The following is an 11,689-nucleotide window of genomic DNA, read 5'->3' as shown; positions in this document are numbered from 1 at the left end:
ACAACTAGTAGGCAGCTGTCCCCTCGCCTCAAGATGGGATTGATGCTCCAGGGCACTGCGGGGGCATGGGGAGCAGACCCCCTCCCCCTCCCATCCTACTTCCCTCAACAAACCCATGCCCCTGATCCCTAAGTTCTGAATCTGTGGAGGAACCAGGCCCCAAGACTGTGTGTGTGTGTGTGTGCGTGCACACAAATTACAGTGTTACTACACTGTAATGATTAGGAGGAAGGCCATTGTTGTTTATAAGTTGCAGCCGGCATTGGTGGTTATCTCAAAGTAGGTTTTGGTCAGCTGCCTCTCTGTACTCATTTACAGGTGGAGGGTGGAGGCACGCCCTGTTCTGGAAACAGTGGCTGGAAACGGCCAGGCCCTGACTCCCTGGCCTATTGCTCCTGAAAGCTGTCCTCTTTGTAGTGGGCAGTGGCTGGATGGGCCTATAATTTAGGAATTGGTAAGCCTGCATGTAACAGAAAACCCACGTTCCAGTGTTTTGCACATCAAGCTTTATTTTTTCTCACACATTGAGGAGTGCGGGGCCAGCACAGTGGCTCAGGTGGTTGGAGCTCCGTGCTCTTAACACTGAAGGCTGCCAGTTCGATTCCCACATGGGCCAGTGAGAGATGACTCAGTTGGTTGGAGTGCAGGCTCTCAACCACAAGGTTGCCGGTTCAACTCCTCGACTCCTGCAAGGGATGGTGGGCTCCGCCACCTGCAACTAAGATTGAACACTGCGCCTTGAGCTGAGCTGCCACCGAACTCCCAGATGGCTCAGTTGGTTGGAGAGCGTCCTCTCAACCACAAGGTTGCCGGTTCGACTCCCGCAAGGGATGGTTTTCTGTGCCCCCCGCAACTAAGACTGAAAGGACAACAACTTGACTTGGAAAAAAGGCCTGGAAGTACACACTGTTCCCCAATAAAGTCCTGTTCCCCTTCCCCAAATTTAAATAAATAAATAAATAAATAAAAGAAATCCTAACACATCAATTAAAAAAAAAGAAGTGTGGAGGTCGGCAACCAGTGCTGGTTCCTGGCTCTGCCAGTTCCTCAGAAAAGCAGCATCTACCTTCTTGGCTCCACCATTCTCTCTCCCTACAGCCCTGTTTACTCAGCACTGGGGGTGGGGGAGACTTGAGAGACAAAAGCCAAGGCCCAAAACCTGGCCAACCGAGGCTTGGTTGGGAGTTGGGGTAGGAGAGATTTCTAAGGAACTTTCTGGAAGCCCCACCCATCACTCCTGCTTACATCTTATTGGCCAGAACTGTGTCACATGGCCACTCTTACGCACAAGGAGCCCCGGAGATGTGTCAGTTCAGCTGGGCTGAGTGGGGTTCTGTCAGTAAGGAAGTGATAAAGCCACGGGGACCTGGGAGCTGACCCTGCGACTGGTTATGGGGACGGGAGCTGGGGGTTTGGGGCCTTGAGATTCAGCTAGTCATAGTTAATGTCAGTAGTAGGTGCCCTTCCTTTGCTGTATTGTAATCTCATCCTCAAGGTCAAGTTTTGTTAAACTCAGTCTTTGCATTGCCTTGGGGACTTGAGGGAGTGTGGCAGGTCTAAACCTCCCAGCCTGGAAAGAGTGGCAGCTGCTGGCAGAGCAGGTGTCAAAGGGTGATCGCAGGTGGGGGCTACAGGAGCAATGAGGAACCAGAACCGGATCCGTGGCCCTGGGTGTCTTTGAGGCTTTGAGGAAATACGTACGTAGGGAGGGAAACCCGGAGCGCAACCCCCAAGGGCTGGACAGACCCAGAGCCCCCTCCCTAGCCAAGGGCCTCAGCTGATGGGCCCCATTCTTCAGAGCGTCCTCTCACAACTCCCACGCTGTCCCTGCACCGCCTTGGCCATCCCTCCTTGGGACTCTCAGGCCAGCAGGGGCCTCTGGAAAGAGGCAGCGGCCGCAGACACTGGGCCTGAGGCCTGGGGTCCGGCAGGTCTGAGACCACACAGCCCCTCTGATTTAGAAACCGGGGCCTGGAAGCCATGCTCCAGCAGAACGCGGGCCAGTCCTGTCCCTGGGACTTCTCAGCAGCTATATCAGTGTCCACCGAGTGCTTTTAAATTTGAGGACAGCTGAGGAAAAGTGCAATAAACTCTGCGTTTTTGTTTGTTTGTTTGTTTGGGGAAAGGAAGGCAGGCGACAGCCTCCCAAGTTTGGGGAGCATGTGGGTCACTGGCATGGCCACACCTGGCCGAGAGGTGAGAGAGCCTGGGGGATGGTAGCCTGAAGGTGAAATCGTTTCTTTAAGGTGATATTGGGGCGCCTCTTTAAATCCCATATGAGCACAGAAAGAAAACAGGCCCTGGCGGCAGCAGTGAGCAGATGTTTTACTCCGTCGGATTATACACCATCAAGCACCCCATGGTGACCAGCGTCCCCGTGTCCCTTCTTACAGGGGATGGTTAATACAAACAAAAATAGTTCTCTACAAAACAAAGTTTCCAGCCCTCCCAACCCTCCTTCCTAACTCCCTCCCCCAGACGGTGAGTTCCTTGGTCACCAGCCTCTGGAGGGGCCTGGGGTCTGGTGGGTTGCAAAGTAAAACTGAGAAAGAATATAAAAGAGAATCAAGTCAGCGACTAGAGTTGTAGGCAACTGGAGTTCCAAGTCCACTGGCTGATGGTAAGCCAGGGATAGGCGCAGGGGGTCTGCAACAGTGAGTGTGTGTGTGTGTGTGTGTGTGTGAGAGAATCTGGGGGTGTTGGGTGAGCAGCGTTTCTCCCCACCCGGTCTCACCGCCAGCAAAAAATAAAAAGAAAAATAGGAAAAGGGCAAGGGGAGAAGGATAATAGAAAAACTAAGACCAAAATCGCAGGCCGCCGGGGCCAAGGCCCCACAGCGCCCCCTGCTGTAGAGCCAGGGCTGGGCAGGTGCCACGGAGCGGGGCGGGGGGAGGGCAGAGGACTCCGCTGAGTAGCACCTGGGAGCAGCTCCTGCTGCGCCCTTCTCGCCGCCCCGCCTCGGAGGCCGGCCCCCGGGACCCCGGAGCCTCGGGCCCCAGGGCGCAGGGCGCAGGGCGCGCGGACCGCTCCCACCGGCCGCGGGACCTCGGGCAGGGCTCAGCAGCCCAGGCAGGCGGCCAGGCCCAGCAGCAGCAGGCAGCCGAGCAGGGTGGCGGGGTGCGGCGCGGCCCCCGGCGCGCGGTCGCAGTCCAGGCTGCCGTCGTCGTCGGCGGAGTCGCAGCGAGGTTGCTCGCAGTGCACGCCGGTGTAGCCGCGCGGGCAGGCGCAGCGCTGGTTCTGCAAGCAGGTGCCGCCGTTCTGGCAGAGAAGCAGCTCGTCGTCGCACACGTTGGCTGCGGGGCGGAGGGGCAGTTAGGTCGGGTGGTGGCCCGGTCCACCCCCCACGTTGGAGCTTCTGCGACTGGGATGTGCGAACCCCTGGGGGCGCGGCCTGGACTAGGGGGCTGTTGAAGGCTGAGGACGCACTTGGGGCAAAACGACCCTGCGTGGACGGTAACAATGGCCGGGCGAGACCTGGCCCCTGCGGCTCTCCCACCCCTGCTCCTGGCTCGCCCCGCTCCCGGCACCGGCCTTGGTGCGGAGCTGCGGCCGCGCCTGCTCTTTGGCCTCCAGAGCTTTGCACGTGCTGTTCCACGTGCCCGGAGTGCTCTTCCAAGCTCTTCCTTATGCTAACGCGGGTCTCTGCCAGGCCATCATTTCCACGGACAACCCCATTCCCTCCACCCTGCAGCCAACTCCAACCAAACCCCAGCTCCACTTCGCCTCCAACTGCCTTCCCAGTTCGGCCTCTCGTGGTCCCCACCTGACACCGACTCTCCTCAGTCGCATCAAGGCCACCCCGCCCACCTGGCCCGGTCCACGGTCCCCAGAGCCACCTTTGGCAGCATGAACCCTGCCCACCCGCCTGCCCCGCGCCCCGTCAGCCCCGCCCACACAGCACCAGGCCCCGCCCACTCACGGTAGCAGCCCTGACGCCAGTAGTGTGTGGGGAGGCAGTCGTCGCACTTGGGCCCCGCCGCACCCTCCCGGCACTCACAGAAACCGGTCTCGTTGCACCGATCGTGCACGGAGCCGATCTGGTTGCAGTTACACTCTGGGTAGACAAATGCACGGCGTGCGGTCAGGGCGACATGCAGGCGCTATCTGCAGGGGCCCCACCTCTCCTGACCCACATCCTTCCTCGCCGGGTCTCCAAGTGATGCTCCCCACCCCGTGTCCGTGAGAGCGCGCGGCTGGACGGCGACCCGAGCTGCTGGGGTGTCCAAATCTCAAGGGAAGACCGACTGCGCTCCCTGGCATTCATTACCCCTCCCCTTCCGGCCCCGGTGCTGTGTGGCCTGGGCCAGCCCCTTTCCTCTCTGGCTCTGTCTCTGCATCTGTGACTGGAGCAGGCGCCGATCCGTCCCTGCTCCAAAGAGCTATGACTGACAGGTGGGAGCAGCCTCAGAGGAAGCCATGGGGCGTCTGTCCTGGGGGCCATGGTGGGGGTGTGTTGGGGGGGTCGTGTAGTCTGCACCTGTAGTTCCTCTCTAGGGTGGGTGGAGGCGCAACTCCAGAGGCCCCCAGGCTCCCCCTGCCGCTCCCAGTTGATTTCCTGGGCAAAGCTCTGTGAGAGGTAGCAAACGTCCCCAGTCTGGGAGTCCTTGAAGAAGCCCAGTGCTGGGCCTGGGGGTGGAGGCAGAGTCTGGGGGAGGAGGGGCGCCTCTAATCGGATCCCGAGGCCCAGGCTTGTCCCCGCAGCTGGCTGGGTAACATTGCCAGCACAATTCTGTTTGCATCACTTTGGAGTTGATGGAATTATCTGAAGGCTGCTGCTGTAATTCAGACTGACAGCGCCAGCTTTGTGGGCAGCTTCTCCTCTGTGCAGCCAGAGCTGGCCTGGTGGGTGGGGACGGGCAATGGGGTCCCCTGGGGGTTGGGCACCAGGGCCTAAACCTGGTCTCTACTGGAGACAGGGGAAGGGGTGGTGAGCAGCCCTTCCAGGCTGGTGAGTGTTGGTTGGGGGCCGTGGCCTTGGCCTTTTGGGATGGCCTGCCCCACCCAGGCCCAGGGTGCCTACAGATTCCCTTCTCTGCCTCAAAGCCAGTCCTGGTGCAGAGTTACTTCTCTCTCTCCAGGCGCCCACTGCAGGTAGAGGGCAGCTTTACCAGCTGGGCTCTGCTTATAAAGCATCTGAAGAATCTCATTTGAAGAATTTTGTGACTTCAGCCACAAAAACTGATTGAAAACCTTTGATGTGATCCACCCCTAATTTTACAGACGGGGAAACTGAGGCCCAGAGAGGGGAAGGGAATTGCCCAAATGCACACAGCAAGGCAAGTCCGAGAACCAGTCTTTGTAACTAGTGGCTCTGAAATTCCAGTGCCTGAGGGGAGAACCGCATGGGGAGGTAACCGACAGAGCAGATTCTGGAAGCTTTTGTCTTTAGAGACGCCAGCTGGAGTGGGCCCTGGAATGGGAATTTCCCAGCCTCCCCAAGGCATTCCGACGCTTGGGTCTTCACACCCACCTCACACTGCCTCACTGTCCATGTACCCTGCACCCCATTCCAGCACATTCCCGGTGCCGTGCCCGCCCGGCCGTGCCCGCCCGGCCGTGCCCAGCTCACCGATGCACACGTTCTCGTCATCCAGCTCGGCAGAGCCATTGCGGTAGAAGCCCAGACGGCAGTGCTGGCAGTGCTGGCCTCGCGTGTTGTGCTTGCAGCTGACGCAGGTCACCACATTGAGGAAGTCGATGTAGCTACAGCGGTTGGAGTGGCCATAGCACTCGCAGTCTGGGCCGGCCGAGCGTGAGAAACACCACGGGTCAGTGAGCAAAGGGAGACTGTGCCTTACTGCTGCCCCCTCCCCTGTGCGTTCGGGGAAACAGGCACAGGGAGAGGAAGGACCCACCCCAGGACACGCAAGGGTGCAGGATCTGGCACAGGAAGGTGCCCTGGGCCTCCCAACACTTCTGTACCACTGAGGCAGAGACGAGCCTGGCAGTTTTGAGCCCAGAGGAGAACCAGTATAGGCCCAGTCCACAAATTCCCATCTGGCCCTATGGCCAGGATCCAGGGAGGGCCAGTGAGCAGCACCTGCCTAAGAGCCAGGGTGAGGGGCTCTTGGAAGGGATGCGGGGTGACTAGAAATGATTCATGCAGGGAGGATGGGTCATGCCACCAGACTGGGAGCTCAGGGAGGGCGATGCTTGGGTTCATGGTGTTCACCACTGTGTCCCCAGCCATTCGATGAAGGACAGGTACATGCATGAACGCTGGATGGAATGGAAAGGGCCAGAGCTCCCTCTCATGCTGCTTTGGAAGATGGATGGAAGGAAAAATGCCACCTGCAGGGCCCTTTCTTACCAGCCTGAGCTATTCTGCAAATCTGATTGACACCAGAGGATCTTGTTACTTTGCTTCCCCTTAGGCCTGGCCCGGCTTCTGACTATACCTGGAGGACAGCCATTTCCACAGCCTCCTGCTCTAGCCCTACATCTGCTCCAGGGGCTGAGCAAGCCCTGTGACCACCTGGGGCAATGCCCTGCCCCAGGGACTGGAAGGGGTGGAGTTGCTGAGGGTCACCTTCCCTGAAGCCATTTCTTGGTGTCCCTCCTATGGGGCTCAACCCCCTTGAACAAGAAAGCCATTGTGGCTACCCCTGGACAAGGAAGGGTGCCAGCCAGACTCTTTGAAACACCATCTGTGTATCTTTAGAGGACCCAACCTCCTGTGATCAAAGAGGGAGGAACTGACCAGGTGTCAGGGTGTCAGGGGTCGAGGGCATGAGAGACCCTGGAGAAATGAGCCTCTGGGATGTGCCCAGGAGGAGACAGTGGGCATGCCCACACCATGGGACTCCTGGGCCTGCTCCCTTCACCTTGTCTGTGCAGGGATGAGAGGATGAGGCACCCTCCTAGTGTCCCAAGGAGTCAGTCACCCCTGTGTCCCAGATCTTGCTCCAACCAAGACGAGCCCCTGGGCCATGCCTCCCAGGGGAGCCGGGACAGGCTATTTCTGGCAGCTGCTCTGCCTGCCTGGTGCTGCCCACTGTGCCTGACTCACACTGGCTCCCAGGTCCCTTGGGGAGGGAGGGCTGCAGGGGAGAGACTCAGTTTCACCTTGACCCAGCTACTCCAGGAGGCTTTTCTAAGCCTGGTATTGGCCTTCATCCTGGATCAGTCTTTTTCCAGTGGAGGTGGGGGGAGAGGTGTTGGAGAAGGGCTGACCTGGTCCCCAGCCCTTCCTCTTACCTTGGAATTTTTCAATAGGCATCACTTGAGGAGATTTGGGCCTGAGCTGGAAAGGTTTGGAGGCCTTGGGGACACGGGCAGCAGTGGAGGTACCCATGGCTTGGAGAGATGAGAAACAAACTCTTCCACAATCGGGGAGGTCTGTCAGAGCTCAGGAAAAGCCCGCAAAGGCTCCCAAGGGGCCCTGGCAAGCTCGGGGGCAGCTCTGTCATCTCCTCAGGTTTGAAGTGACACAGCGCATCCAGGAACATGCAGGACCCGCCCTGCCGTTGGTCCCCCCCTTGGAGACCATCCACACATCCAGCTGGATTGATCCTCCCAAATCGCTCCCCTGCCTCCAGCACCCCCCACCACGCTGGGCGCTTTGCTGGAGCCGGACAATCCTGTGACCGATTCAAAACATTGCTTCTCCTCTCGTCTGCTCTCCCCTCTCCAAACTCCCATGAGCACCAAATCCAGGGTCTGAACTAGGCATTCAAGACTTTGGCAGTTCCCTTCCTTCCTGAAGCAATCTCCCTGCTGCAGCCAGAGTGAGTCCTTTACTGCCCACGGGCTTTCCACTTGCCGGCTTGTAGAACCACGAGCATAGACAGCACCTGCCTTTCACTGCCGTCCAGAACCCGTCCCACATTTGTGGGTGAGCCTGCAGGGTCCGGGAGCATCATCCCCTCGCTTCCCTCTGGGAGTCTGTGATGCCCCAGCCAGGCCAGGGCAAGGAAGTGATGGCTCCAGCCAGCCTGTCTCGGTCACTGGGGAGGATGCCAGGCTCAGGAACCTCCAGGTGGCTGGGAACTGCAGACCCTCCCTCACCCGTTGTGGTTCTGGCTTCGGAACCTCCTGCCAGCAGAGGGCGCTCAAAGCCCTACTTGCTGCCCAGAGCTGGTGCTGGAAGGGGGATTGAGGTATGGGAGGGGTGGGGTTGCTGCCTAAACGGGGCATTAGGGCCTAAGGTCCAGGGAACAGGTGAGCTGGGATGGGGACAGTTCCCTTCTTGGAGATTTGGGCAGGTCTCATTGTGCCTCATGTGTGTGTCCACCTATGGCTACAAATGGCCACCACCTTCCAGCCCTCCTTTAACCAGTACATCTTCCCTCTGTCAGGCCAGCTGCTCACTGCCATCCATTGCCAAGACCTTGCCCCACCGGTCCTGCCACCTGGAACGCACTTCCTTCTCCCTTCATCTACCATAGTCACCCCCTGCAGGACGCCCTCCCCCAGTCTCTGAGCTCCATCACTGCCCAGCGTGCCCTGTGAACCCCAGTAACAGGAGAGCACTGTTATCAAGGCAGAGTCCATTGGCTCCGAAGTCCTTGGGGGGGAGATTAAAAGGGGTTGGGTTTGGTGATGTCACACTGGCCCTAAGTAGGTGAGAGGTGGGGGTGAGACAGGTAGAGCTCCAAGTCCCCCCGCCCCCGCTCCCTCGGGCCTCCTCCCACCCCCGAACCTCACCAGGTACACCTGCTATCGCCACTAAGAGGGAGGGGTCTGTGGGTCTAAGGAGCTCCCCCCGCCCCCATACCTTCTGCACTGGAGGACACCCGACGCCAGGAGGGGCTCCCCCTGAGAGGGGCCGCTGTACATGGTCTGATCCACTCTTGGGGGAAAGAAGAGAAGAAACCAAGTCATGCAAGGGGGTGGGGCTGGGACCTACTGAGGTATCACTCCCCACAGGCCCCTTGTCAGAAGCAGCACTATAAGAAGGGGCTCTGTCTACACTGGCCAAATGGAAATGGGTCAAAATCTACTGGAGAGGCAGCGTCTACACTACTGCAGCCTGCGGAGGGCAGATGGGAGAGGGGCCCCCATGCCTGAGAATCTGCGTGCTTTGGGCACTTCTTTCTTCAGGAGGACACCTGATTCTACCCTCCCTGTGTTGTCCCCATTCCCACTGAATCGAGTCCCAAATCTGGGTCCAGACCTCTCTGTGCTGAAGTCTCTGGCTAATGGCTGTAAAGGGGGGGGTGTTCTGGCCAAGACATCAAATGTGTCTAGAAGGGTCCTCGAAGGCTTCATGTCCAAACCAATGCCCTCCAACGTCTGGCCTGCCTCCCTGGCCACCACCATTCTCACCTGCCCGACCACTGGTTTGGGCCCATTTTCACCAGAGACTCCAATGTGAGTCAACCTCCAAATGCCACAGCACAGTCTCCAAGACCAACTGTACACACAGCTGGAGAGGCAGCAGGCTGGCAAAGATAGGGCATCGCTCTGCACCGAATTTCAAAGGACAAACCCAGAGGGACAGGAGAAAGTAATTCTTCCCTCTTCTAAAGGGATTACACACGTTCCTGGTTGGCGGGGAAAGAAAATCTACCAGCTGAAAAAGTGTGGGAGACTTTCCGGCTGGGAACCTTTGGACATCAAATTGACATTACCATGGTGTTCGATGAGGAGAGGCTGCCAGGCCCAAATTGGCAAGGGCTTAATTAGAGCCGCAGTAAAACTCGCCCGAAGGCTTTTGGCTCTGGAGCCTTCCTCCCACCGCCCTCTGCAGGGGACAGGATTAGTGGTCTTGAGCAGCTTTTTCCACCCAGCAGCCCCTGCCCTTCAGACAGCTTGACACTGGCAGGAGGGAGAAACATCTGGGCCAGGGCTTCACAGGCCCAGCTGGATTCTGGCCAAGGAACCTGAAGCACCTGTGGGGAGTGCCTGGAAAGACTCAGGACCTTTCTGGGTTCTGGGATCTGGGGGCAGGGAACACTCCCACTGGGCTCTGCAGGGACATGCTCAGGTGTGCGGGAAGAACGTTCTCGCGGCAGCCTGTGTCCTGTGCCAAGACCAGATGGAGGCTCCGTCTGTTCCTTCGGAATCGGGGAACTGTGCAAGCCAGGTCTTAAGGACGGCGGCACCTCACAACCCCCCGAGACCTCAGGGTGGTAGCACTGGGAGGCTGCGTGGGCAGGTAGCACCTGCAGGCAGTGAGCCCTGAGTTCCAGTGCCGCCCTGGCTATCCTGTTACCTTGAGCAGCGGCTCCTTCCATTTCTTCCTTCATTGAAGTGTAATTTACCTACCATAAAACCCAGCTGCTTCTTCCTAAGCCTTAACACCCTCACCTGCGGGATTAGGGAAACAGCCCTCACGTCAGAGCTGTGAGCCCAGGAGTCCACTCTCCACCAACTGTAGTGATTGTCATCATTAGTGGGGGTTCAGGTACAATGGGAGCCCCAAGCATGGGATTCAGTTGCTAAAGAGGAGCGATGATGTCCCCTGGACATGGGAACCTCAGGTCATTGGCTGTCACCCTGGAACTACCTTTTCCCTAATGCCTGGCTGGGCTCAGGATGCAGAGCCGACCGAGCTCACAGAACAGTCCAGCCCGGAAGAAGGCATGCCTCCTCCTCAGCACTCGGGTCCTGGGAACCCTCACGACTCGCGGAATTCCAACCTGACCTCGTCTCAGCTCACTGCCCAGCTTCTGTCTCCTGACTTCTCAGCTTTGCAGTTTGCCCTGCACCCCTTGCTCCAGATCAGAAATCAGAAGCAGCTTGGAAAAAGGAGTCAAGGTTCCTCAGTGTGTGTGTGTGTGTGTGTGTGTGTGTGTGTGTGTGTGTGTGCGCGCGCGTGCATGTGTGGCCTCCCATCCACGCAGACCACCGTGAGCAGGCAGACACAGCATCCACCACGATTGTTCTGGTTCCTATCTGCCCATCACAGGCTCAGCAAAAAGAGCACAAATCTCAGGTAGCTGCACCAACTTGTGTCCGAATTCCCAGAGTGACCCCCTGTTCTCCACCCCAAAGAGGTTTTCTGGATCAAGAGATCCCCGGAAATCCTTGAATCTCCTGGCTAGCCCCTGCCTCCTGCAAATTCTTCCTGTGGGGGAGGAGGAAGGCAGAAAGAAAAAGAGCTGTGGTGCGCCATCCTCTGGGTCCCAGCTGGGACCAGGAAGAATTCCCTTGGCCACGACTTCCTGGCACCTTCTGGGAAGGACAGGTCCTTTAGGACACCTGGCACTTGCAGCGGGCAGGGTCTAGAGGGGCACCCCAGACCCCAAGCCTCGAGAACACAGCAGCCCCACTTTGGAGGGGAATAAGATGCAGCGGCAGGTGTTTCCACACCTGTCTGTAGCTACAGAACCCTGGGAGTGGCCACTCTGATTGACGCGGGCAGGAGGCGGGCTCCTGGCCTGGCCCTGCCCACACACTCAGCTCCAAATGCCCAGCAGTTCTCGTTCTGAAAACCCAGCTCAGAGGCTCCCTTCTGTCTTGGCCTTCTTGGCTGACCCTGAGTGTCCATTTCCAGGAGTGGGCTGCTGAGGGGCTAGGGACAAAGCAGGGGTCCCGCTGGGACACAGGCCCTGTCTTTGGGGGCACTCTGTGTAGCCTCGCTGCCACAAGGCCCCCTCCTCCTAGCTCACCCTGTCCTTCTGGCCTTCTGGTCTCGGCGCCCTCCTGAGCAGCGCCTTGGCGGTAGGGGCAGGAGCTAGAAGAGAGCCCTGGATCCCCTGGCTGGGGCCCAGTGACAGGTGGGTCCAGATGATGTGGAGGCCCC

At 58.6% G+C, this 11,689-nt stretch overlaps 1 protein-coding gene across 3 annotated transcripts in view; it reads right to left on the bottom strand.

The window, feature by feature from the left end:
• Positions 1-531: 531 nt before the first annotated feature.
• The window catches only part of NTNG2 (netrin G2), a 70,297-nt gene continuing 59,139 nt past the window's right edge, over positions 532-11,689 (bottom strand). For 2 of the 3 annotated variants that reach the window (XM_081065276.1, XM_081065277.1), the window contains 4 exons: positions 8,717-8,791; positions 5,570-5,737; positions 3,920-4,054; positions 532-3,293 (listed from right to left, as the gene is read on the bottom strand). In XM_081065276.1, the coding sequence (XP_080921402.1) occupies positions 3,058-3,293; positions 3,920-4,054; positions 5,570-5,737; positions 8,717-8,791 (614 nt within the window). In that variant the 3' untranslated portion in view covers positions 532-3,057. The remainder of the gene's footprint in view (positions 3,294-3,919; positions 4,055-5,569; positions 5,738-8,716; positions 8,792-11,689) is intronic. The other variant, XM_081065278.1, reaches the window with a different exon arrangement.

This window comes from Rhinolophus hipposideros (assembly GCF_964194185.1).
Source record: "Rhinolophus hipposideros genome assembly, chromosome: 11".
NCBI lineage: Eukaryota > Metazoa > Chordata > Mammalia > Chiroptera > Rhinolophidae > Rhinolophus > Rhinolophus hipposideros.
The sequence above is the reverse complement of the archived record's forward strand: the minus strand, read 5'-3'. Positions and strand labels throughout refer to the sequence as shown.